The following is a 23,626-nucleotide window of genomic DNA, read 5'->3' as shown; positions in this document are numbered from 1 at the left end:
ACCCCTATGGGCTCTAGCCTCAAAATACATTCCAAATATACTCACTATTTAATTGGCTACTGATCATTTAGCACCCATCTCTCTCCCTGCAACAGCTACCTGGAAAAATCTGTTTAAATTTAAACTTCACTGCTCTAATGGCTCCCTGTGTCTCTTACTATGGCTGGTAAGTCTCTACACGNCGTGGCCCCTGCCTTGCTCTTCAATTCGTTTCCAACCATTCAGCCCCATTTCACCCTGATCTGCAGATAACATCATGGGGCTCTTCCTGTCTCGGGCTTCTCTGCTTGCTCTTCCCTATGCCTGGTGCTGTCTCAGGCTACATGCTGGTTTCCTTCTATCTTTCGTGACTCTGCTCAGATGTCACCACTCAGAGAGGTCTTCTCCAGCCACCTCACCTAAAGTGGTCTCCTTATTTCTCTTCAAACTAGTCTACAACTTGGCTTCATTTGCTCACCAGTACTTTCATCATTACAGTGACATTTATTTAATTGTTTTAAAATGTGTTTGCTGTCAGTGAAATGTAACTGCAGAAGGACAGAGCTTATGTGTTTTATTTGGAGCCACGATTCCAGAACCTACCACTAGGTCTCTAGTAAAAACGTGGAATGAATGAGTGAGAGTAGGAAATAAAAATAATAATAAATAAGACAAATTCTGCTTACTGCTTACCTGAATTCAGTTTTTAAGGAAAAAGAATGATTTATTTAAAATTGCCAGCTGGATAATGATAGCTACCATTTTTAAGGAAACTCTTATGATCAGTTCCCTATATCATTTGCTGATGTCTGCAAGGGAGACATCATCCCCATTCTGCAGATCTACAAATATTAGCTGAGAAAAGTGAAACTACTTTCTCAAGATGGGGACAATGACTATAAATCAAGTCTGGCCATTCTAATGTCCATCCTCTTCTCCTAAAAAAGACAGCTTTTCTAGCCAATAAACTACTCTGCGTAGAAAGCCTATGTAATTAATTTTTATTTTGATAACTAGTTAAAATACTTTCGAACATGGCATAATGCTAGATTTGGAAGAAGCACTTAAAATATTTATCAGCTGCTAGAGGATTAGGATACAAAGAAAATAAAAACTCTTTGTTCCTCTTGCTATTAGTATCAGGTCATAACCGTTCTTGCTGATAGACTTCATTAAGAGTGAAAAAATTTTAAACTTGTATCAGACAAAAACTTCTGACTATTCTTTATTTGAGGTTTTTTTTTTTAATAAAGATTTTATTTATTTATTTGACAGAGACAGAGACAGCCAGTGAGAGAGGGAACACAAGCAGGGGGAGTGGGAGAGAAAGAAGCAGGCTCATAGCAGAAGAGCCCGATATGGGGCTCGATCCCATAACGCCAGGACCACGCCCTGAGCCGAAGGCAGACGCTTAATCGCTGTGCCACCCAGGCGCCCCTAATCAGCCTTCAGAAATGCATAATAATTTTAGAGGGACATGTCATTTAAAGAAAAACAACTATGCCTTAAGGCTTAGCTGAATCTTAAAAAAAAAATGATATATACCAATTCAAAACCTTTATATTGAGTGTACTAAGAAATCCAGACTTTTATATGTTTTATACGTTAATGTATATTTTGTTATTTTGAGGACAATATTCTGCTCAAATCTTAAATATTGAATCAAAACTGGAATCTATGCCTTTTTTGGTCTGAAATCAAAGATACTATTTTGAAGACAAGAAAATGTTTTCATATGGTACTTCAAATTTGGTCTCAGTTCTGTCGGTATAAAAGCTTAATAAAGATGAATGCTATGGAACATGGTTTAAGTGTGAATTAATGAAATGTGAAGATATTTGCAATTATTCTTGAGTTTTACTTGTAAGTTTCATAACCCACATGTTTTGAGAAAAGTCCAAGCTCTGACCTATAGTGAGCGAGCAAAGTCAGAGAGCAAATGAGTGTAGTGTATTCCGTCAAGCTGTTCTCAAACTTAGACACTTAGTAAAGACCAAAACCTTAGTCAGGGTGGTTGCCAGCTTGAAATCTGGTGTTGAGTTTGATTCTGTAATAGGAGATGGACGTCTTATGAAATGCAAATGAACTTCGAAATTTCTAAACTTTCATCCACATTAATCCAAAGCTAAATTTCACTTAAGTAGCTTTTAAAACAGAAAGCTTAAACAGCAATACAACAAATAACTTTGACAAATAGGATTTATTTAAAGGATCTTACAAAGGATATTGTGTTTCTAGCTATATATGCATATATTATTGTATATAGTTATCTGTAAAAAATATCATTAACAGGCAGGGAGAAAGAATATATACAGCCATTCCCATATCTATTACATATATAATTCTTTACTGATTTGCCTAAAAATAATTTCCTATGACCAATTCAAGTTTTCCTTATCATTCACCTATACACGGCATTGACCCTCATTATAACTGTTATAAAACAGTTGACCCCTGAACAACACAGGTTTGAAATGTGTGGGCCATCTTATACATGGATTTTTTCAATATAGTACAGTACTATGAATGTATTTTCTCTTCCTTATGATTTCCTTCATAACATTTTCTTTTCTCTAGTTTGCTTTATTGTAAGGATATAGTGTATGATGCATATGACACAGAAAACGTGTTAATCAACTGTTTATGTTACTTGCAAGGTCAACAGAAGGCTTTTAGTAATTAAGCTTTGGGAAGTCCAAAGTTCTACGTGGATTTCCTACTGCTCAGGGGGTCAGCACCTCTAATACCCATGTTGGTCAAGGGTCAACTCGTATTTCTTATTTGGCTAGACGTAACTTGTGTGTAACTAAGACTGTGTTATTCGGAGAATTTCTCTTGTATCCGCCCACATGAAATGATACAAACGAATTAGAAATCATGTAAGAAATGTTCTAAGTTCCCAAATAAGTAGCATAGGTAAATGGTGCAATTCACAAAAGAATGATGCTCAGCAATCTGGTAAATTACTGTTTTCCGAAGGATGAGATGCACAGCATTGTAGGAGGGGTTCCATATGGCAGTACTGCAAAGTAACATTAAGTAAGATGGAAACATTCAATGAGAAAGTTATTTCCTTTCCAGCCTTCTTTCAGTTTATTTGGCTATTTCAATGAGGAACTTTCAAACTTACGATCTAATGCAAACGTGTCATTAATATCTAACGTGCTTGATTTAGTTTTTAAACAAGAAAGAGCAAGCCTCAAACTAAAAGCTTTTGGCAATCAACAAAATCTAGCTATAATTTAATTATATTGGTTTATATCGGTGAGTTTATAGCTCCTGTTGACGCCTAGTGAAACAGTTTTTCATTTATGATGGTTTTCTTTTCAAGCAAATTTAAGAATAAAAAGTGCATCAGTTTAAAGAAGGCACTAAATAAATAATAGTGCTGGTGGTTTAGATATCTCGTGACACTCATTAAGCTGTGGGCAATACCGAGGTAAAATCTTGTCGAGGCCCTTGATGGATGTGTAGAATTGGAAGAAGCAGTTGGAGGGGAAAAAGGGGGAAGAAAGACTAGGACCATGCAAACGAGGAGGGCAGGATGAGAAACACCACAGTTAAGAATAAATCTGGCCTGGTGGGCGACAGCGAGAGAATCACTTTCTTAGAATCACAGGCTTTTGTTCAGGGAGCCAGCCAGTCAGCCAGTTTGCATTATAATTATTGAACACGTACTTGTCAAGCATATGATATGCCCAATTAAAAGCAAGTTGTTTTCTAGTACCTTCCAATATTTTTTGTAAAATAGTTGTAATGAGAACAAGCGTGGTGTAGTGAAGAGTTTATGGAACTGGGGGCAAGAATAACAGTGTTTCAATTTCATGCTTTTAGTTTAACCCTAGCCAAGTCATTTAGTCTTTCTGAACCTGTTTCCTTGTTTGGGAAACTGGTGTCGTCAATATCAACTTTGCCTGGCTTGCATAAGGATTGTTATTAACAAAATAATAGCTAACATTTGTTGTGTTTACTTGCCAGACACGGTTTTAAGCTTTGTCTCTTTTATCTTTTTTACTTTTCACAAGAATCCCATAAGGTTGTAATCTTATAGCTTTTTTTACAGATGAGGAAACTGAGGCACGGAGAAGTTAAGTAGCTTACCAAAAGCCACAGTACAAATAAATGGTTGTGCTATTATTTGAACCAAAGCAATCTCACTTCAGAATCATGCTTCATAGTCAACAAGCTAACTTCCTCTTGGCATGATTGAAGTGCCTAATTTTTATTTTAAGAATGGTGTGTGCCTTAAAAAGCAAGGCTTAGGCATAGGCTGTTCTCATGTTCAGCTACCAGTTTATCTAAAATGTCTATTTGGGGCGCCTGGGTGGCACAGCGGTTGAAGGTCTGCCTTCGGCTCAGGGCGTGATCCCGGCGTTCTGGGATCGAGCCCCGCATCGGGCTCCTCCGCTGGGAGCCTGCTTCTTCCTCTCCCACTCCCCCTGCCTGTGTTCCCTCTCTCGCTGGCTGTCTCTCTCTCTGTCAAATAAATAAATAAAATCTTTAAAAAAAAATAAAATAAAATGTCTATTTGGTTATTGTACAGTTATCTATGCTTTTCGTGTAAAAATAAATTCCACATTGAACGAGAATAAATTGTGCAACAAGGATGTATATTTGGTAAACTAGTCACTGTATATAAACGTTATTAATGCTTACTTAATCATCTAGTGATGACTTACCGACGTTATTTGTTTACACTTGACAAAAGCCAGAACTGCCCTTCAGATTTTAAGTCAGTAATATTGTCTATGCCGGGGTAGCAAAAACTCTGGCTGGGCACGACTGTTAGGGGTATTTCTACCAAGTGCTTGCTCGGCAGAGTAGTGTACTGGCATAGCGCTCATCTCAACGTGCCTTCTATCTAACAACTTATTCCACTTTCTTCCCTCAGCCAAGTGAGAATTCACCAGAGAGAGAAAGAGCAATCGTCCTCCCTTTCTGCCAGTCTTTACCATGTGCACCGTGCCTGCTTGGAAATCTAGTTACAGATACCTGAATCACCAAATTATTAGCAAGAAAAGCACCCATTTTGCTTTCTTCTCTCCATCTTCCTCTTCCTGTCTTCTCCTCTCAGAAACCAACGGGATGTGCCAGCATGGGAAATGAACAAAAGGAGTCAGAGAGAGCACCACATTCTCAAGCCCTCAGCAGGAATTAGGAACTCCGGAAGAGGGCAAATTCTGTACTTGTGCAACAAAGCTTTACACGTGATCCCTCCATGGGGTGGCTGTTGGAGAGCCAGGACTCCTATGATGGACGTTTCCTTTGAATCCCCGCTCAGTCCCCAAGGAGGTAATCCTGTATATAGGCAATGACAAATGCATGGACGACAGAATCTAGGTGTGGCAAAGGGAGTTCAGGATCTGGTCTGGAGTACGTTAAATGGTGACCCCCGGCCCCTAAAAATATGTGCACCTGGAACCCGTGAATACGACCTTATTGGAATGGGTCTTTGCCATTGTAATTAAGTTAAGGATCTTGATAATTCCAGGTATCTGTATAAGAAGAGAATGCACAGACAGAAGAGGAGACACAGAGGGGAAGTCCATGTGAAGACACAGAGAAAAAGGCCATGTAAAGACAGAATCCAAGATTAAAGGGGTGCATTTACAAGCCAAGGAACGCAAAGGATTGCTGGCCATTCCCAGAAGCAAAGAGACATGCCAGGCACACAGATACCCTCTGAAAGACTTGTAGTGAACAAATAAATTTATTAATTAATTCAATAGGCCCTCATTTGTTTATTTTTTGTAAAGATTTTATTTATTTATTTGTCAGAAAGAGAGAGTAAAAGCAGGGCGAGTGGCACACAGAGAGCTGAGCAAGGAGCCCGATGTGGAACTCGATCCCAGGATCCTGGGATCATGACCTGGTCTGAAGGCAGGCGCTTGACCAACTGAGCCACCCAGGTGTCCCCCTCATTTATTTAACTGTAAAGTCAGAGCACTAAATTAGTGATAATATCTTGAAAGTTCTAGGATTCTAAGAATGTGTCTTCTCCAGGCTGAATAAAATAGTTAAACAGGAGAAGTACACAGAAATTTAGAAGAATGGGAAATGAGTCGTGCTGGGTGGTACAGTTGGGTAGGTGTCCGGCTCTTGGTTTTGGCTCAGGTCATGATCTCAGGGTCCTAGGATCGAGCCCCGAGTCAGGCTCTATGCTTAGCTCAGAGTCTACTTGAGATTCTCTCTCTCCCTTTCCTTCTAATCCTCCTACTCGTGTTCTCTCTCTCTCTCTAAAATAAATAAATAGATCTTTTTTTTAAAAAATGAGAATGGAAAATGATCAGAGACAAATACTTTGAGGACATGCTTCTTTTCTATTCTACACCCGTTCCTTTCCAGGGAGTAAAACAATAAACCTCACTAACCCTTCTCTACTCTAAATCAAATCTGCACTTGAGATGATGTACCCATAATGCTTTTATTTGATAGTCACTCTCCAAGGGCCCATTGCCATGTGTTTAAAGGAGAGATGACGCTTCAGCTGTTCAACCTTCCCTTAGATCACTTTGTTCTCTTTCCTTCTCTCTGTCTTGGCTTTGCTAATTCTTGAATGTTTATGTGTGTGATGGGTAGAGATAGAAAGGGAACATTACTCTGCTAACCAGGAATCTGGGCTAGATCCTGGTTTTACCGGGCACAAATGGAAACGTGTGCCAAGACATTATATCAAGTGGATTCCATACAGGATGCACCTTGAAGAACCCAGGAGATCTGGGGAGGAATGGCTACCAAAAATAGGAGTTTTATAACATAATATCTAAAGGACTTAGTATAGAACTGGTTACTCAGATGGCAAGTGCAAAGGGTAGCAGTAAATACCCTTATTTCATTATCTTGCTTTCTGGGGTGCCTTAATTTTCAAGAAATGGCTTTGTGGGTGTATTTAAAAAAACCCACTTAGAAGAAAGCCACTTCAAACTGTGTTTAGAAGCTAAATAAATACAATAGTCCCCAGAACAGAGATTCAGTGGGCATTTTACTACATAAATCAAAGTAAAATTAGTAGTCTTCATTGACTCATGGGGCTGACGACACACTTCTGTATAAGTGCTAATTTTAATAAACCATGGTCCCTGAATGACATTCCTCATCAGTCACTTAGTGAGTGGGTATTAGTGCAGAATACAAATTACTTGAGTTTAACCTTCAAGTGCTATACATTTTGCAGATACATATTTACTTTTATTCTTGTTTATATGTGGGACAATAATGGTATGAAATGGATGGGGTTTTGGTCTGCCGAAGATGCCTTTCAGACATATTTTGCCTATAAAATATTCTACTTATCAGAAGCCAAAACATTCCCATAAGGAAATGTCTTCCATATGAAGGAGAAATGACCCAGCTCTTCAAATTCCTCTATTTGGTGATCTCCTCATTAAATAAAATCATTAGTTTAAAGTTATGGTATGAAGTTAAGCTCCTTCTATGTAACGTTCTTTAGGTTCTGCTGAAGAGAATTACAATGAAATACGGGAAATGGATGTTCCATGCGTGTCCCTAGGCAAAGGTAGGCCTGACACACCCACAGCTGCCACCTGCCGTCTCCTCCTACCCTAACGTCTCCCAGGCAGAGACTTGGGGACTGTAAGTCATCTATAGTTGCTTCTTATTAAGGACTGTGGATATGCCGAGAACGCCTCTATTGAATGGATGGTATGTGAAAAGGCTGTTACGGCAGATGGCTAGTTTTTCTAGTTAGGATATTTTGACTAAAAGTACTGATTACTTCATATCATGGAGGCCAGGATTTAGGACATGCTTGTATTGACGATATAGGTGGTTGGAGCTAGAAAGTTGTCTGAGCTCAGGGAAGCTCTAGGTCTAGCTCTGTCTGTCTCTCATGAATAACTTCATCTCACTCATGGGGTCTCTTCAACTCTCCACATTCTTTCTCCATTCCTCCCATCAACTTTACTTTCTCATAAGGTCTGCTTGCTCCTGCCACAGGTATGCCCAGGAGTCACCATGGCTGTCTCAGACTCTCTCTACTGAAACCTTGCTGCTCTGGGGTTCACAGCTAATCACCCTTTGGTTTGTTTCGGTTTTCTAGTTCACGTTACACAGAAAGGAAAATTGATTGGCCTAGCTTAATATTCTCTTTCCTTTTTTGTTTTGAAACCAAGCTTTATAAAGAAATTCACAACAAAATCTACTCATTGCAAGTATACAAGTCAGTCATTTTCAGTGAATTTATAGTTGTGTAACCATCGCTATATGCCAGTTTTAGAACATTTTCAACACAAAGAACTCCCTTGTGATTTTCTGCAGTCAATCCCCAGTTCCACCTTCAGCATTAGGCAACTACTTACATGGTTTCTGTCCCTATAAGAATGCCCATTCTGCGTATTTCATATAAATGGAATCAAACAATATGTGGTGTTTTGTCAAAGGCTTATTTCACTGTATATAATGGTTTTGGGGTTTATACTCTTATAACCTGTATCACCAATTTGTTCCTTTAAATTACTGAGTAGTAGTCCATTGTATGATATCCTATGTTTTAGAATAGTCCAAATCCATTTCAAATGGAAAATGCAACGAAATATTCCATCTCACTCATTAATGGGCATTTGAATTGTTCCCAGTGTGACTATTTATGAATAATGTTACTATGAATATTATTTCAAAAACACCTGTCTTGATTACTATAGCTTTAGAGTAAGTTTTGAAGCTGGCTTTTGTAAGTCCTCCAACTTTGTTCTCCCTTGACAAAACTCTTTTGGTGATTCTAGGTCTTTTTCATTTCCATGTATTATTTAGGATCAGCTTATCAATTTCTAATGATTTGCTATGATTCTGTGATTCTGATAGGGATTGAATTTAATATATTAATCAATTATTTATCAACTTGGGGAGAATTGCCTTCTTAAAATATTGAGTCTTTCAATCCATGAAATGTAGTGCCTCTCCATTTATTGAGATATTTCATGTCTCACAGAAATATTTTGTAGTTCAATATGCAAGTCTTGTACTTCTACTGTTAATATATTCCTAAATATTTTATTCTTTCTGAAGTTTTGTAAATGTCACTATTTCCTTAATTTTATTCTTGGATTGTCATTGTTAACATACAGAAATATGATTTATTTCTGTGTATCATATAGCTTGTGATAGGAAATACTCTATTAGTTCTAGCAGTTATATTGTGGATTTTTTGATTTTCTGCATAAAGATGTAGTCTGCTAAGAAAACCTGTTCTGTTTTTTCCTTTCCAATCTGAATGAATGGATCTATCTATCTACCTACCTACCGACCTATCATCACCTTATCCATCTAGAACCTTTGGTTATAATTTTGAATAGAAGTGGTGAGAATGGACATCTTTGCTGTGTTCAAGATCTTAAGAGGAGGAAAGCACAAAATATTTATTAAGTATGATGTTTGCCATAAATTTTTCATTGATGTCCTTTTCAATTTGAGTAAGTTACATTTTATTTCTAGTTTATTGAGATTTCTAATTAAAAGTGGGTATTAAATGTTGTCAAATGCTTTTTCTGCATCTACTGATTCTACTAATATGGTGCATTGCTGTCTTTGGTTTTCATTTATTAAAGCAGTCATACATTCCTAGATAAATCTCACTGATTTATTTTTTCTATCCCTTTTTACATGTAACCAAAGTTAGTTTGGTAAGGATAGTTGCATCAGTGTCCAAGAAGGATATTGGCCTATAGTTTCCATTACTTGCTTTTTCTTTTCATTCTTTTCTAGATTTGGTACCAGGATAATGCTGGTCTCAAGTAATGACTTGTGTAGTGTTCCCTCCTCCTCTTCCTGAAAGGGTTTGAGAAGAATTGGTATTATTTCTTTTGAAAATATATAGAAAATACATGGAATTCACAATTGAAGCCATCCCGATGAATATTTTCTTCATGGGACCATTTAAAATTTCTAATGCAATGCAATATCTTTAACTGTTTTTATATCTTTTCAGACTACCTATCTTCATGAGTCAGTTTTAGCAATTTGTTTCTTTCTAAGAATTTTCCCATTTCATCCAAGTTTTCTAATTTGTTACCAAGCTCATTTTTGTGTCAGGTGATATAGATTACTGCTTGGCCCTGAGTTGATCTTTCCTGGCACCTACCCATTTGTGGCTACGGAGGGATAAATTTCCACAGTACGAAGCTAAGTTGCCAAGTGGTCGTCCTATTTGGTAGAGACTAGAGAAGACCTGCTGGGCAAGGGTTTTTGGTGGCTATAGGCTGGAAAACACTCCGAATTTAATCCTATCCACCACACAAGTTAAACATTTCAGCATAAATTTTTATACTTACTCTTGTTTTGGGAACTTGGTAATGTTGAAGAAGCATTTAAAAGTGGAATCTTTGTCACTGTTGCATTTGTGACAGTCAACTCAGTCTTTGTGACACCACTGGTTGTGGTTCCTAATCATGCAAACACAATGAGCAGCCATCAGGGGTGTAAACAATAAATAGACAGTCTTATTAGTATTAATATTAACATTCAGTTACCACTTGAATATTAGTTACTGAAAGTCTTCTGATCAAGTTTTAGAAATCCAACATTTTGGTATTTACCTTTTGACGATCAGGTTAATTACATTAAGAAAATAGAGGCATATTAGACTCTTCTATATGTCTGTTAGAGTTTATCTCATTTGAGCACACAGTAATCCTATTAATTAAGTAATAATTGTGATCATAATTTTATGTATAAGACCCAGAAAAGTTAATTTCCCCATTGTCACATAACTTGTAGTAGGAGAGAGCCAGGATCTGAATCCAAGCCTTCCGATGTGAAAGTTAATCACTCGGCTACCCTAGAAAAGGGGTGGTAAGGAAGTGGTAGTAGTTGAAGATGGTACCATGGTTCCCATGCTGTCTGGGAAAGAATTTTCAGGTAAGGGGAAGAGACAGCAGGAAAGGGATATTAGGAATTCCATAAAATAAACTTTTAATTATACTTAGTTCATTTTTTGAAGGGGGGGAGAAAAATTAACAGCAAAGAAAAGATAACCTGAGATTTCGAAAAAAGCATTGGAATAAGATTACTTGAAACAATTTATAATTAATCCACAAATATTATAAAAACAAAATAATTACTGCTTTTCAGTCTTTCCAAAGTCTGATGTGGAGAACACTGGGTAGTGAAGAAAAGACAGGCATGCTGGTTGGTGCAAGCTTACTGTTAGCTACATATGATGCTGACTGGATATGGGAGGAAGTCAGCCTAATAGATTTCTGTCACACAATAGGCGGAAAGACTGAATTGATGGTGTTTTCCAGAAGTGCCAATCAGCTTCCATTCTATGGCACGCAAGCATCTATACTGTAACACAAATTCTTAGTGCAGTTGAGAGATTGATGTCTGAGAAGCTGATAGTTTGCAAGAAGACCTCAGAGACGGTAGGTAAATATGTCTTTACACAAAAAGCCTTCAGGAATTGGGATGCCAGCAAAATATAAACCTAAGTTCAAATATAGGCTATAGCATTAACACTGCATATGAGAAAGAAAGAGCTGAAATGGGCAAAACTTTGGAGGCATCTTCAAGTACTAAATTGAGAGAGAAATACTTGGGAAAATAAAGAAATATCTTATTGTAGCAGACATTGTTGGTCGTGATAACATGGAAGTACAAAAGATCACCCAAAAGGCAGAAACTCAACACTTCAGGATGAAGGGACATGTGGGGGTAAAGATTTTCCTTCTCACCAGAACTCCAAGAACATATTCTTGGAAAACATAAGAACAGGATTTCCTCTTTAGAAATTTTTGGTGGAGAATTCTTCTGCTGAGTTACAATAGAAAACCATGAAAAAGCTATCCTGCTGGCCTAAAGGATTGTCTAGCATGAGGCAGACTCAACAGTCTTGGACATGGAAAAGAGACTCTATATTTAAGTAAGATGTGGGAAACTGGCAGATTAGAAAAATACAAAGAAGAGAGCAGAATAATGGAACAGCTGGGGATACAATGCCAAAGAGTTTGCTTTGAGAATTGCCTATTACTGATGTGGAATATACTTCACAAATGAGGGTAGAATGAGAACTCACACTCAACTCAGGACAGGTTGTCAATTTTACAGAGTCCTGTAGGCAATGGAAGGAAACTTGAATGCTTTAAAGGTAACCAAAATATTTTTTAAATATAAATGCATGGTGCACCTAAAACAAATAGAAGGAAAGATGCAGAGACAAATATTGCTGCAACCATAAATTTTGAAATTTTACTAGTATGCTGAAACGTTTCAAATCCTAGACTCAAGAGAGAAGAAAATGGGTGACCTACATTTATTAAGATATGAGAATTATAGTCTTGTATAAACATCTTGTTTGAAAAATTTTCCCAGTTGCACTTTGTGTTCACACTTAGATTCTGGACTTCTGCTAGGAAGTGACTGACATCTCAGAAAAATGAAACCAATCTTAGAGCTGTTCTTTAAACTTTTATGGTTTACTCTCTTTTGGTTTTTTGTCTGGCCATTTACCCCCAGATAACACTATGAATCTGCTTTGGTCTACAGGTGCAAATTGTACTGTAAGTCCATGCATATAATATTATATTAAGTTTGACAAACATTATTTTGCTTGAGAAATACTAATTTAAATTGTAACATCAAAATAGCATTGACTTTACTTCTAGGACTTGTGTTTTTGAAATTCATGTCCTTCTAGTTCTTAGAACTTTGGTATTGGTAGAATGAATGAAAGACAAAATATAAGAATTTTAAAATCATATTTGACTTGAATAAGATGAGTCTAACACATGAGATGCTTGAAAAGTCTCATCAATACCAGAGTGTGAGAGCAAAGAAAACAACATCACCGCAAGCACACCCTTAAGTGAAAACCATTGGCAACCATACCCTTGAGTGAAAACCATTGGCTAGAACTGAGCAGAATGAATTTGAGGGACAAGGACCATTTTATAATCGCCTTAGAATTATAGATGTGAGATTCATTTTGTATAATTCATGAGATTAAACTTTTGGGAGAAAGTAGTAAATGTGGGTATTATTTATATTAGGAATTTAGGCTGTGTTTATAACAGATTCACAATTGACTTGAAAGAGAGGGTTTATGGAGTTAAATTGTACAAGGCATGGTATTAAGCAGCTTTGTTCCCTTGGAATTATATAATTTGAATTACAATATTGTATTATTTAATGCACAGAGCAAAAGCTGCTTGTGTGGTCACTTTGTCTTCAGAAATAGAATATGGGATAAGTGACTTTTTGACAAAGTCAGTATTTACTAAAACATGTGCTAAGAATACTAATACTGTGGTATGTTAATTCGGTTTTATGTTTAAGAAAAGACATTTTGTAATCAAATTAACTGGAGCTGCATAGATTGTAAAAAAGCCAAACGGATGTCTTTGTGATAGGATTACTAAGATTAAAAGAAATGTTATTGTGCACTGTGGAACCCCAAGGGGGTAGTCTTTTCTAAAACAATTGCCCAAGGACCTTCATTTCCAGGGATCGTTTTATAGGCTAGCGCTCCATAGAAATTTCGTATCCATAGCGAAGTGGGTAGTCTAGGATAAACTTAATTAAAGTAATGTCTTGATTCATTTAAGTGACTTTAATATCACTTCTGGTAATATTAAAGAGCCACTCATGGAAAGACTGTGAGAAGCCTAAATATTTATACCAACGGTCCTATGGAGATGCATCAAAACAGTGACAAAGACTAGAAAAAAAAGGCTCTTAAGATTTTGTTCAGATTTTCTGATCTCTTTTTGGAGTGAAGAGTAACGCATCCGAATGTAACTAAATTCAAAAGCTAAGCTCAAGAGCCAACAAAGTGAAGTGGTGTGGGCCAAACACCTGAACGATTCAGGGAGAACTAACTGTGGATCCTCCAGTACTTCACTCGGATAATGGACCGGGCTACCGCGGAGTGCCGAAGATGCTGAAGAAAACAAAATGGTGATGGTGGAGGGCCGTGCAGATAAAGTAGGGCTAGAGCTCTTAATGGGAGACAAGAAGAGGAGGGAGTTTTCTTTCTATGTGAATTTTGTATTTTCTTTACCTTTTCCATATTATTTAGATGGTGAGTTAAGGTAGATATGAAGGGTCCCTTGAAATTGTGCATTTACAATATTCTCCCTCTTGCTAGACTAACTGGGACCTGGGAATAACCCCAGGGAAAGCGAGTCAGAGCAGACCACCAAGAGTTCCCTGACACTTTGGCCTTGGCTAACAGAGTGTCTAGGTGTCTTCAGATCTAGCCATTTTCTAACTCAGTTTAGCAAGTGAAGTTCATATGGGAATTTGGAATTGATTCCAGGCCAGGTACGAAGTTTTACCTATATTTACAGTGCCTCTTTGCTGATACACCTCAGAAATCACGTGGTTTGCAGTGGTTTGGTGACCTCAGAGGGATCTAGTGATTTGGGATTCTTTTTAAGCCCTTGCTCTTCCTTAGAGAGTTCATTAATAAGTAAATATTGACTTTCCACTTTTTAAAAATCTATTTTAACAGTGTTTCTTGGAGCCAGACCAAATATTGGTAGGGTTGTCTCCTTCATTTTCCCAGACCTACTGATTCTATTTATTTACCTTCTTACACATCTGTGACTAACTGGCAACAGTGCTTATGGGGATCTTAAAAGCTTTGGGAACATTTGAGCTGCCCCTTTTGAAAACTATAGTTCATAACAATTACCAATGGGGTTACTCCCATGTCAGGTGGTGGGTATAAAAGAGTTTTTTGTTTGTTTTCTGGTTGTACAATGCACATTACTTTTTAACATTTTACTGTGAATGCATTTCAATAACATAATGGTACCTTATTTTGGCAATTTTAAACTGCACTGCTGAAGCCCTAAGGGCTTGGTGTGGAAGACTCACAGACTACTGTCAGCAGTAAGAGAGAGAAGCAGGTAGAAGTCCACCCTACCCACATACGCACACCACCACCACATTGCTTCAGACAAGTAATACATCATAAAATATATATATATTCCATATGTAAAATTTTATATGGAAATGCATCTGCCAATTAAAAGAATTTAGATAAGAATGATCTTCCTTAATAATGAGGTTCATAAAATGTTAACCACACTAAAAGATGAAGAATATCAGAGTAGACAGAAATAAGATCTACTGTTACTATGAAATTCAGATATTAATAATGAACCAACACTATATGCAAGAACATGGCCTTTCACCTGGACATATTTACTCTTTTTAAAACACAATTCTAACAGGTTTGCTGTTTGTGTCTGTATCCGAATATGTGTGTGTGCACGTGTGTATGTGTGTTTCCCATTTAGAAGAAATGAACCTCCGTAGCTAGGCTGGCAATATCATCAAAAGGATAGCTTGAGAGCAGGGACTGAACAAGAACATTTAGCAAAAACTTAAAAGTTAAACTTACAGAATCTGATGACCATTTTGTGCAGGAAGAAAAAAAAAATTCCACATAAGCCTTACTAATACCTGGGGGGCTTACTGTTTAAAACCCAAGTATAAAATCGAGATTAAAATGATAGTACCAAATCATTAAGAAATAGTTGATTATGCATTATGAGTTAAATGGAAAGAAAAACTTAAAGCTAAACTATCAGGTTTGAAATTGCAAATTGTTACTATGAATTTTGTGCTTCTTTTGCTAAGTCGCTTAGCCTCTCTGAAACCCAGTTTTTCCATCTGGGAAAATAATACAATAATATTTATTTAAATAATAATAATAATATTTAAATAATAATTTAAAAATTAGCTTTAAAAAATGATAACACATTTCTTAAAGTAAGAGCCAAATGCACTATCATAAAAATAGTACCTTGAAAAAAACTGCAAAGCATTTGCAAGTCACGCTCATTGTGCTTTGTTAACAGAGACAAGGATATCTATAATATACTGTTGAATAGCCTCTATATCATTTATTTTTAAAATTACATTAAATTAAATTTTAAAATTGGATGCTTAAGAGAGGTAACTTCTGGAAGGCAGTGAATAGACTGAAGAGGAAAAATTATTTAAAAATGTAATGGGGAGAAATTTATAAATATGTAGAAATTAAAAAATAAACTGAATAACTAATGGGCCAAGGAATAAATAACAAGGGATATTAGGAAATACTTTGAGATTAACAAAAATGGAAATACAACCTACCAAAATTCATGGGATGCAGCAAAAGCAACGCTGAGGGAAACTTGTGGGTGTAAACATTTAGTTTATAAGAGAAGAAAGATCTTGTATTAATATCCCAATGAACCAACTTAAAAATTTAGTAAAAGAAGAGTGAACTAACCCCAACGTCAACAGAAGGAAAAGGAAATAATAAAGATTAGAGAGAAGAGAAATAAAATAGGTAATAGGAAAGCAATAGAGAAATTAATAAAATAAAAAGTTGGTTCTTTGAGAAGATTGGCAAAATTGACAAATGCTTAGACTGACAAAGAAAAGAGAGAGGACTCAAATTACTACATCATGAATGAAAGTGAACACATTACCATCATCCTGACAGAAATAAGAAGGGTTATGAGGCAATGCAATTAATAATTGTATGCCAACAAAGTATATGACCTAAATGAAATGAGAAAATTCCCAGGAAATCACCAACCATGGCCAACACTGAGTCAAGAAGAAATAGAAAACCTGAATACGACTATAATGAGCAAAGAGATTGACTTAGTAATCAAAAAAAAAATTCACAAAGAAAAACTCAGGACCAGGTGGCTTCACTGATAAAATCTACCACATGTTTGAAGAATAATTACCATCAATTCTTCACAAACTCTTCCAAAAATTAGTAGAGGAAAGAACTTCCTATTCTGTCCCAGGAGGCTAGTCTTAACCTGATATCAATATTAGGCAAAGACATCACAAACCTATATCTCTTATGAATATAGACACAAAAATTCCGAACAAAAAAATACAGATCAAATCCGGAAACATGTAAAGAGCATTACATGCCACAACAAAGTGGGATTTATCTCAGAAATGCAAGGTTGGTTCAGCGTACAGATATCAATGTCATATGCCACATTAATAAAATAAGGGATCAAAACCACACAACAATCTCAATATGGTGAGAAAAGGCACAGGACAAATTCTAACACCTCTGCATGATAAAAGCATTCAACAAACTAGTAATAGGAGAGGACTTCCTCAATGTGATAAGGGCATATTTGAAAAATTCACAATAACATCATACTTAATGGTGAGAGACTGAAAGCATTCTCCTATAATTAGGAGCAAAACAAGAATGTTTCCTCTCATCACTTCTATTCATAGAAAAATTCACATCTAGGAAGTTCTAGCAAGAGCAAAATGTCAAGAAAATAAAAAGCATCTAAAAATTAAGAAATAAAAAGCATCTAGATTGAAAAGGGAGAAGTAAAACTATCTATATGTGCAGATAAATCTTATATAAAGAAAATTGAAAGGAGCACACACACACACACACACACCACAGACACAAATTAGAACAAATAAATGGATTCAACAATGTGGCAAGATACAATATCAATATATGAAAATAAATTGTATTTTTATACAGTAACAATGAACAATCCTAAAACAAAATTAAGAAAATGATTCCATTTACAATAACATGGAAATGAATAACATATTAAGAATAAATTGGACAAAAGAAATGGAAGTCTTCTACACTGAAAACTACAAACATTATAAAAAGAAGTTAAAGAAGACCTAAAATAAACAGAAAGGTGCCCTATATTCATGGATTGGAAGACTTAAGATCTTTAAGCTGGCAATACTCCCAACTTGATCTGCAGATATGATGCCATCCCTATCACAATCGCAGTTGACATTTTGCAGAAATTGGGAAGTTGATCCCCAATTTCATATGAAAACTCAAGTGAACCAGAGTAGTGAAAACAATCTTGAAAAAGAAAAAAAAATTTGGAGGACTCACATTTCCTGATTTCAAAACTTAATACAAATGGTTACTCAGAGTGTATGATTCTGGCATAAAAATAGATATAGAGATAAATAGAATATATTTGAGTCCAGAAAAAAAACCACATCCATTTATGGCCAACTCATTTTCATTAAGGGTGCCAAGACAATTCAAATAGGGGAAGAGTAGTCTTTCAACAAAAGGTGTTAGGACAACTGGATAATTATACACGAAAGAATGAAGCTGGACATCTAAATCACACCATATACAAAATTTAAAGACTTAAATAGAAAAGCTGAAACCATAAAATTCCTAGAAGAGACCATTGGCATTACTCTTTGTGACCTTGAGTTGAGCAATGGTTTCTTAGAGTTGACCTCACTGACTGAAGGAAACCAGAATATGTCACCCTGAAATATGCCTCTTAGACATAAGAATTATTTTGAACTGCAGCCAATTAAGAGGCAGCCAATGAAGAAAAGGCTTTTCTGCTTAAGGGCAGGATATAAAATCTCCTTTCAGTGGAGACAGAATCTTATCAGCCCAGAGAAGACTCTAGAGGAATCTGCAAACAAACCCTACTCCATTAGGTTTCTTCCAGATATTTACCTTCCATTTTCTTGTCACCCTTGGAAGCTTAAACTACTTTCTTTCATCCAGTCATTTTTCTACAAACTTACTGTTCTTTGTTCTAGATGCTATATAAGCCAAAATTCTAAACTATTGCTTTGAGTTACTCTTCGTTTCAGGTTTCTCATGTGCAGTGCACTGCCCGTGTTAATAAACTGTTTTTTATCTTGTTAATCTGTCTTCTTGTTAGTGTCTCAGCTGAAAACCTAAAATGGGTAGAGATAAAGTTTTACCTTCTTTACATGAAAGAAAAAATATAGATAAATTTTCCTTCACCAAAATTAGAGATTATAGTGCTTCAAAAAATACCATCAAGAAAATAGACACCCTACAAAGTGGGAGAAAACATTTGAAAATTATCTATCCAATAAGGCTCTAGTCTCCAAAACATATTTAAAAAGTACTTAGAACTCAACAGTAAAAGACAACCCGATTTTTAAAAAGTGGGAAGAATTAAATAAACAGTTTTCCAAAGAAGATATACAATGGTCAGCAAGTACATGAAAAGATGCTTGGCATCATTAGTCATTAGGGAAATGTAAATCAAAACCACAATGAGAGACCACTTCACACCCACTAGAAAGGCTATGATGAAAAAGACAGACAGCAACAAGTAGGAATTAGAAAATGGACAATTAATGCCCTCCTACATTTCTGGTGGGAACGTAAAATAGTGAGGCTGCTCGGGAAATGAGTTCCTCAAAAAGTTAAACATAGGGTTACCATGTGACTCAGCAATTCCACTTTAAGATACATAGCACAAGAGAAATGAAAAGACACAGCCACGTAAAAACTTAAGGTTGTTCATAGCAGCATTATTTATAACAGCCGAAAAGTAGAAACAACAGAAATGTTCATCAACTAATAAGTAAACAAAATGTGGTATATCCATACCATGAAATACTAGTCACCCATAACAATGAATGAGCCACAGATAAATGCTAGAGGGTGGATGAACCTGAGAACACAAAAGATCGTATACAATATGATTCTGTTTATGTGATTTTTTAAAAATGAAATTTCTTTTTTTTTTTTAAGATTTTATTTATCTATTTAATAGAGAGAGAGACAGCCAGCGAGACAGGGAACACAAGCAGGGGAAGTGGGAGAGGAAGAAGCAGGCTCCCAGCAGAGCAGGGAGCCTGATGCGGGGCTCGATCCCAGGACCCTGGGATCACGCCCTGAGCTGAAGGCAGATGCTTAACGACTGAGCCGCCCAGGCATCCCTTAATATGAAATTTCTAAAATAGGCAAAGGGAGAGAGAGTAGGTTAGTGGTCCCTGGCAGTGGGGGAAGGAAGAAATGGAAAATGATTAGTAACAGATATGGGGTTTCTTTTTGGAATGATGAAAATGTTTCAGAATTAGATAGTGGAGATGGTTTCATAATCTTGTCCATATACTGAAAACCACTGAATTATCCACTTCAAAGGAGTGACTATGATGGTATATGAATTATATATATGCAAGAAAAATGATTGCAAATGATCATTACTCACCTTCACCTTTAACTGTTGTCGTTAACGAAGAATGTGTTGGCTGCGAAGATGTACTTGAGAGTTTCTTACTGGTTGTTCCTAGTTTGATAAGACAGATGACATTATTAATCACAATTTCATCTTGCCAGTCAAGGAATAAATAAATGTCACTCAAAGCTGGAGGTAAACTAGAATCCCTCTATAGTGGTGCTGTGAGCTTTTGACTATCTTTAATTTTCTTCATTTCCCATCTCCTTTTGTCCAAAGTAAGGAACGTAAGTACTGAATGAATTAGGTGACCCGATGAAAACGCACACACACACACACACACACACATTTTTCTATGATAAGCCCCAAAAGCAAATTTTTACTGCAGATTGTTACTTCGTTATCTTAAAACATGCAAAAAATATATATTGCAAAAAACACATGATTAAAATTATGTTATTTTTCCTAGAGAGAAAAATAACTTGGTCAATAGGACCTTTTTCCCCCCAGAATTATATTTCATTTTGTTTATTTGATTATGACACTAGGACTTCCAAAATTACATAAATTATAAAGGAGCTTGCAAATTCTTTTAATTAATTAATTTGTTCTTTTACGAAACATTCATTGAGTTTCCACTCTGTTCCAGACCCTTTTCTAGACTCTTAAGGGCAGTCTCAAACTCTTAGTCACCTTTTTAATCTGAGTAGTATCAAGGATAATTCCTGGCATATTGTAGACATGTAGTAAATGTTGTTTTTGATAAGCTGGAACTCATACAGAACATGGGGACCAAGGAAAGGACAAAGATTTGCTTTATGTAGTGAATACGACTTACCAATTTGATAGCCATAATAGTCAACATTCCCTTCTTGAAACACTTTAGGATATCCTTTTGTGATTAGGGCATGGGTTCTATTTTTACTGTGTGACATATATAAAATCCTGGTTCTTAAAGTATGCATGCTGTATTGCGGGAGAAAAAAAAAAATTGGCTCTGCACAGTTTAAGGCTTTAAAACCCGTCCAGAAGAAAGTTTTCAAGGGTAAGCTGACTGGAGCTGTGTATCAGAAAAAAACTAAGGAATCACAAGGAAGATAAGGCCTTTGGAGCATCACTGAGGACAAATGCCTCCAAGTAGGTGGTAGAAGTTTTCTCTTCTGCTCCTCTGTCCTCACTGCTTATTAGAGGACATAGATTATTATAGAAATGGAAGGTGGCTTTAATAGGTAGATTCTGGGAATTATAATGTGGAGAGTGCTGAAGCACTGAAGACTTCCTCAAAGTCTTCTGTACCCAATATGTGGTTATATTTTAAAAGAAGAAACCAACGAAGGACACGTTATTCCTAAAAGCTAGGTTTGAGATTTTGCATTGCCCACTCACAGGGATGCCTTTTTGTTTGTTTGTTTGTTTGTTTTTTGAGAGAGAGAGAGAGAGAGAAAGTGCACATGAGCTGAGGGGAGGGAAGAAGGAGAGGGAGAGAGAGAATCCTAAGCGGGCTCCATGCCCAGTGCAGAGCCCAAAGTAGGCTGGATCTCGTGACCCTGAGATCAAGACCTGAGCCCAAATCAAGAGTTAGATGCATAACAGACTAAGCCACCAGGTGCCCCAGAATGCCATCTTACGGTGAAGACGTAATGATATAAATGAAGTGTCCCTTCCAGCCAGACGTGGTGAATTTGTTTTCACTTCAGCACTACTCTTGGCATTCTTGGTACCAATAACAGGCTGAATTAATTTTTACAATTACCTTGTTTCATATGTTTCACTGGTATGTTTCCTATTTCACTTGAAAATTCAAGAATAGAGATGATTACAGGAAATAATTAGGACACAAATAACAATAAGCATGAATATAAATAGAAAAAGTACCAAGTGTGTGCAGTTCTTGAGTTTCTGAAGCCCTTGACCCTTTTCTTTTACAGCTATCCTACTTCATGCTTGATAGAGGGAAGATACTAACAAATTTGAGCTTTGACCCGAGCAATCAGCCCTAATCTATTTGACTTCAATTTCAGCCTTGGTCTTTGGAAAACTGAAGAGCTAAATGGCCATCCGTTTCTGGTGTTCCTGGGCTTGTGTGTGAACAGTGATCTTGGGATCATGCCCATGATCATTGTATCTAACCAATGTTACTGTATCTATAGCAGAAACAGAACACAATTGGTTTTAGATTTATTGTTAATGTATGAATACTCACTTTCAAATATGGATAAGCATTCTACATATACTTTATAATAAAATTCTTATGTGTTAAATATGTCGAAATTCTGAAGCATAAATGCATCCTTATTATTGCAAAAGTAAAATGTTGCACTAATGAGGATTGTGATTTCTGTTTTGATGTCCAAAACAATAATTAAGTACTTATTCTAGTTAATAAAAGAAATAGATTGAATTTAATATAAACAATAAGAGAATATTATAGCCATTTATATTTAGAGATATTATATAATTTTGTGTCAACAGGTGTTTATAAAAGATTAAATCATTAAAATATCGTAATTGTACTCTGTAAAATTTTTAGTAAACTATCTTCCATAAGATCACCCAAATAATCTTTTGGAACTGTGTTTAATGCCATGTAGGACATCAGGGTTTCAAAAAAATGTCTGATTTGTAAACATTTTATATCTTGTGAGCATAAACTAAGAGCAAAATGCCAACTTTGATCATTTCAAAATTCCATGAAAAGGAAAAACCAAAAAATCTTGTACAAAGATATCCCAGGTAAATCATTTTCAATTCAAACTCAATAAGGCACACAAAGACAGTGAAAAAAAGAAAAAAGATACGGAGAAAATGTGGTACCCAAAGCTATTTTCCCACTAAATTATGAGAAAACTTAGAAGTCTGCCTTTTAAAAGTCCCTTCTTTGCAGTTTTATCTTCGTCAGTTTCTAGGGGCGAGGTGCATCATAAACGTCACCATAACTGGCAGCCTACATGGAAGAGATGGCCAAACACACTGGGCTCCTCTATTGCCCTCAGTTGAACTGAATGTCTCTTTAGTATCAGAAATGCGAAATATCAGTGCTAACAAATTAAGTCAGCTAATTAAAAAAGTTTGACTTTTAAATGCTTTAAAAATCAAGCTGAATAATAATTACGTTTTAAGAATGAAATTTCAGGTTTATTTTTCTGTCTTAGAAGTTCATTTCATGATGATGAGATTCGGTGTCTGCCAAGTGTTGATGTTAACTCTGGCCACTTGGCATTGCAAAACGGGCAATGCACTTGATCCATAGCTAGGAAGAGATCGGGTCCCACCTCTCTAATAGGGTAAACCTCTGAAAGCAAACCCTACTCCGAGCAAAGCTGCCAGTCACTTCTGCTACTGGGGCTACGTCGCTGCCAGAAGAGTTCCCATCTCAGTAGCACATTTTCCACTTTTTTGATGATGGAATTTCTGCCATCGTCAAGAGAAAGAACATTTAGGTGCTTTAGATAGACATAAGCATTATTAAATCAAATATCTTTTGACATTTAAACAAGAAAATCTGGTTGGAAAGCCTTAAAAGAAAAATAGAGATGTTTTTCCATGTTGTATTTTTTTTTGGTAAATACATTTATTGTGTCTAATGACCATGCTATCTGGCACACCTGGGTGGCTCAGTCGGTTAAGCCTTCAACTCTTGATTTTGGCTCAGGTCATGATTTCAGGGTCGTGAGATCGAGTCCCGTGTAGAGCTCAGTAGG

At 36.3% G+C, this 23,626-nt stretch overlaps 1 protein-coding gene across 1 annotated transcript in view; it reads right to left on the bottom strand.

The window, feature by feature from the left end:
• The window catches only part of EMCN (endomucin), a 97,423-nt gene that overhangs the window by 34,399 nt on the left and 39,398 nt on the right, over positions 1-23,626 (bottom strand). Inside the window, exons 3-4 of the mRNA XM_040625439.1 lie at positions 19,959-20,036; positions 10,266-10,376 (exon numbers count right to left, since the gene is read on the bottom strand). Coding sequence (XP_040481373.1) covers positions 10,266-10,376; positions 19,959-20,036 — 189 coding nt within the window. The remainder of the gene's footprint in view (positions 1-10,265; positions 10,377-19,958; positions 20,037-23,626) is intronic.

The sequence above is a fragment of the Ursus maritimus genome, unplaced genomic scaffold, assembly GCF_017311325.1.
Source record: "Ursus maritimus isolate PB19 unplaced genomic scaffold, ASM1731132v1 scaffold_8, whole genome shotgun sequence".
Taxonomy (NCBI): Eukaryota; Metazoa; Chordata; class Mammalia; order Carnivora; family Ursidae; genus Ursus; species Ursus maritimus.
The sequence above is the reverse complement of the archived record's forward strand: the minus strand, read 5'-3'. Positions and strand labels throughout refer to the sequence as shown.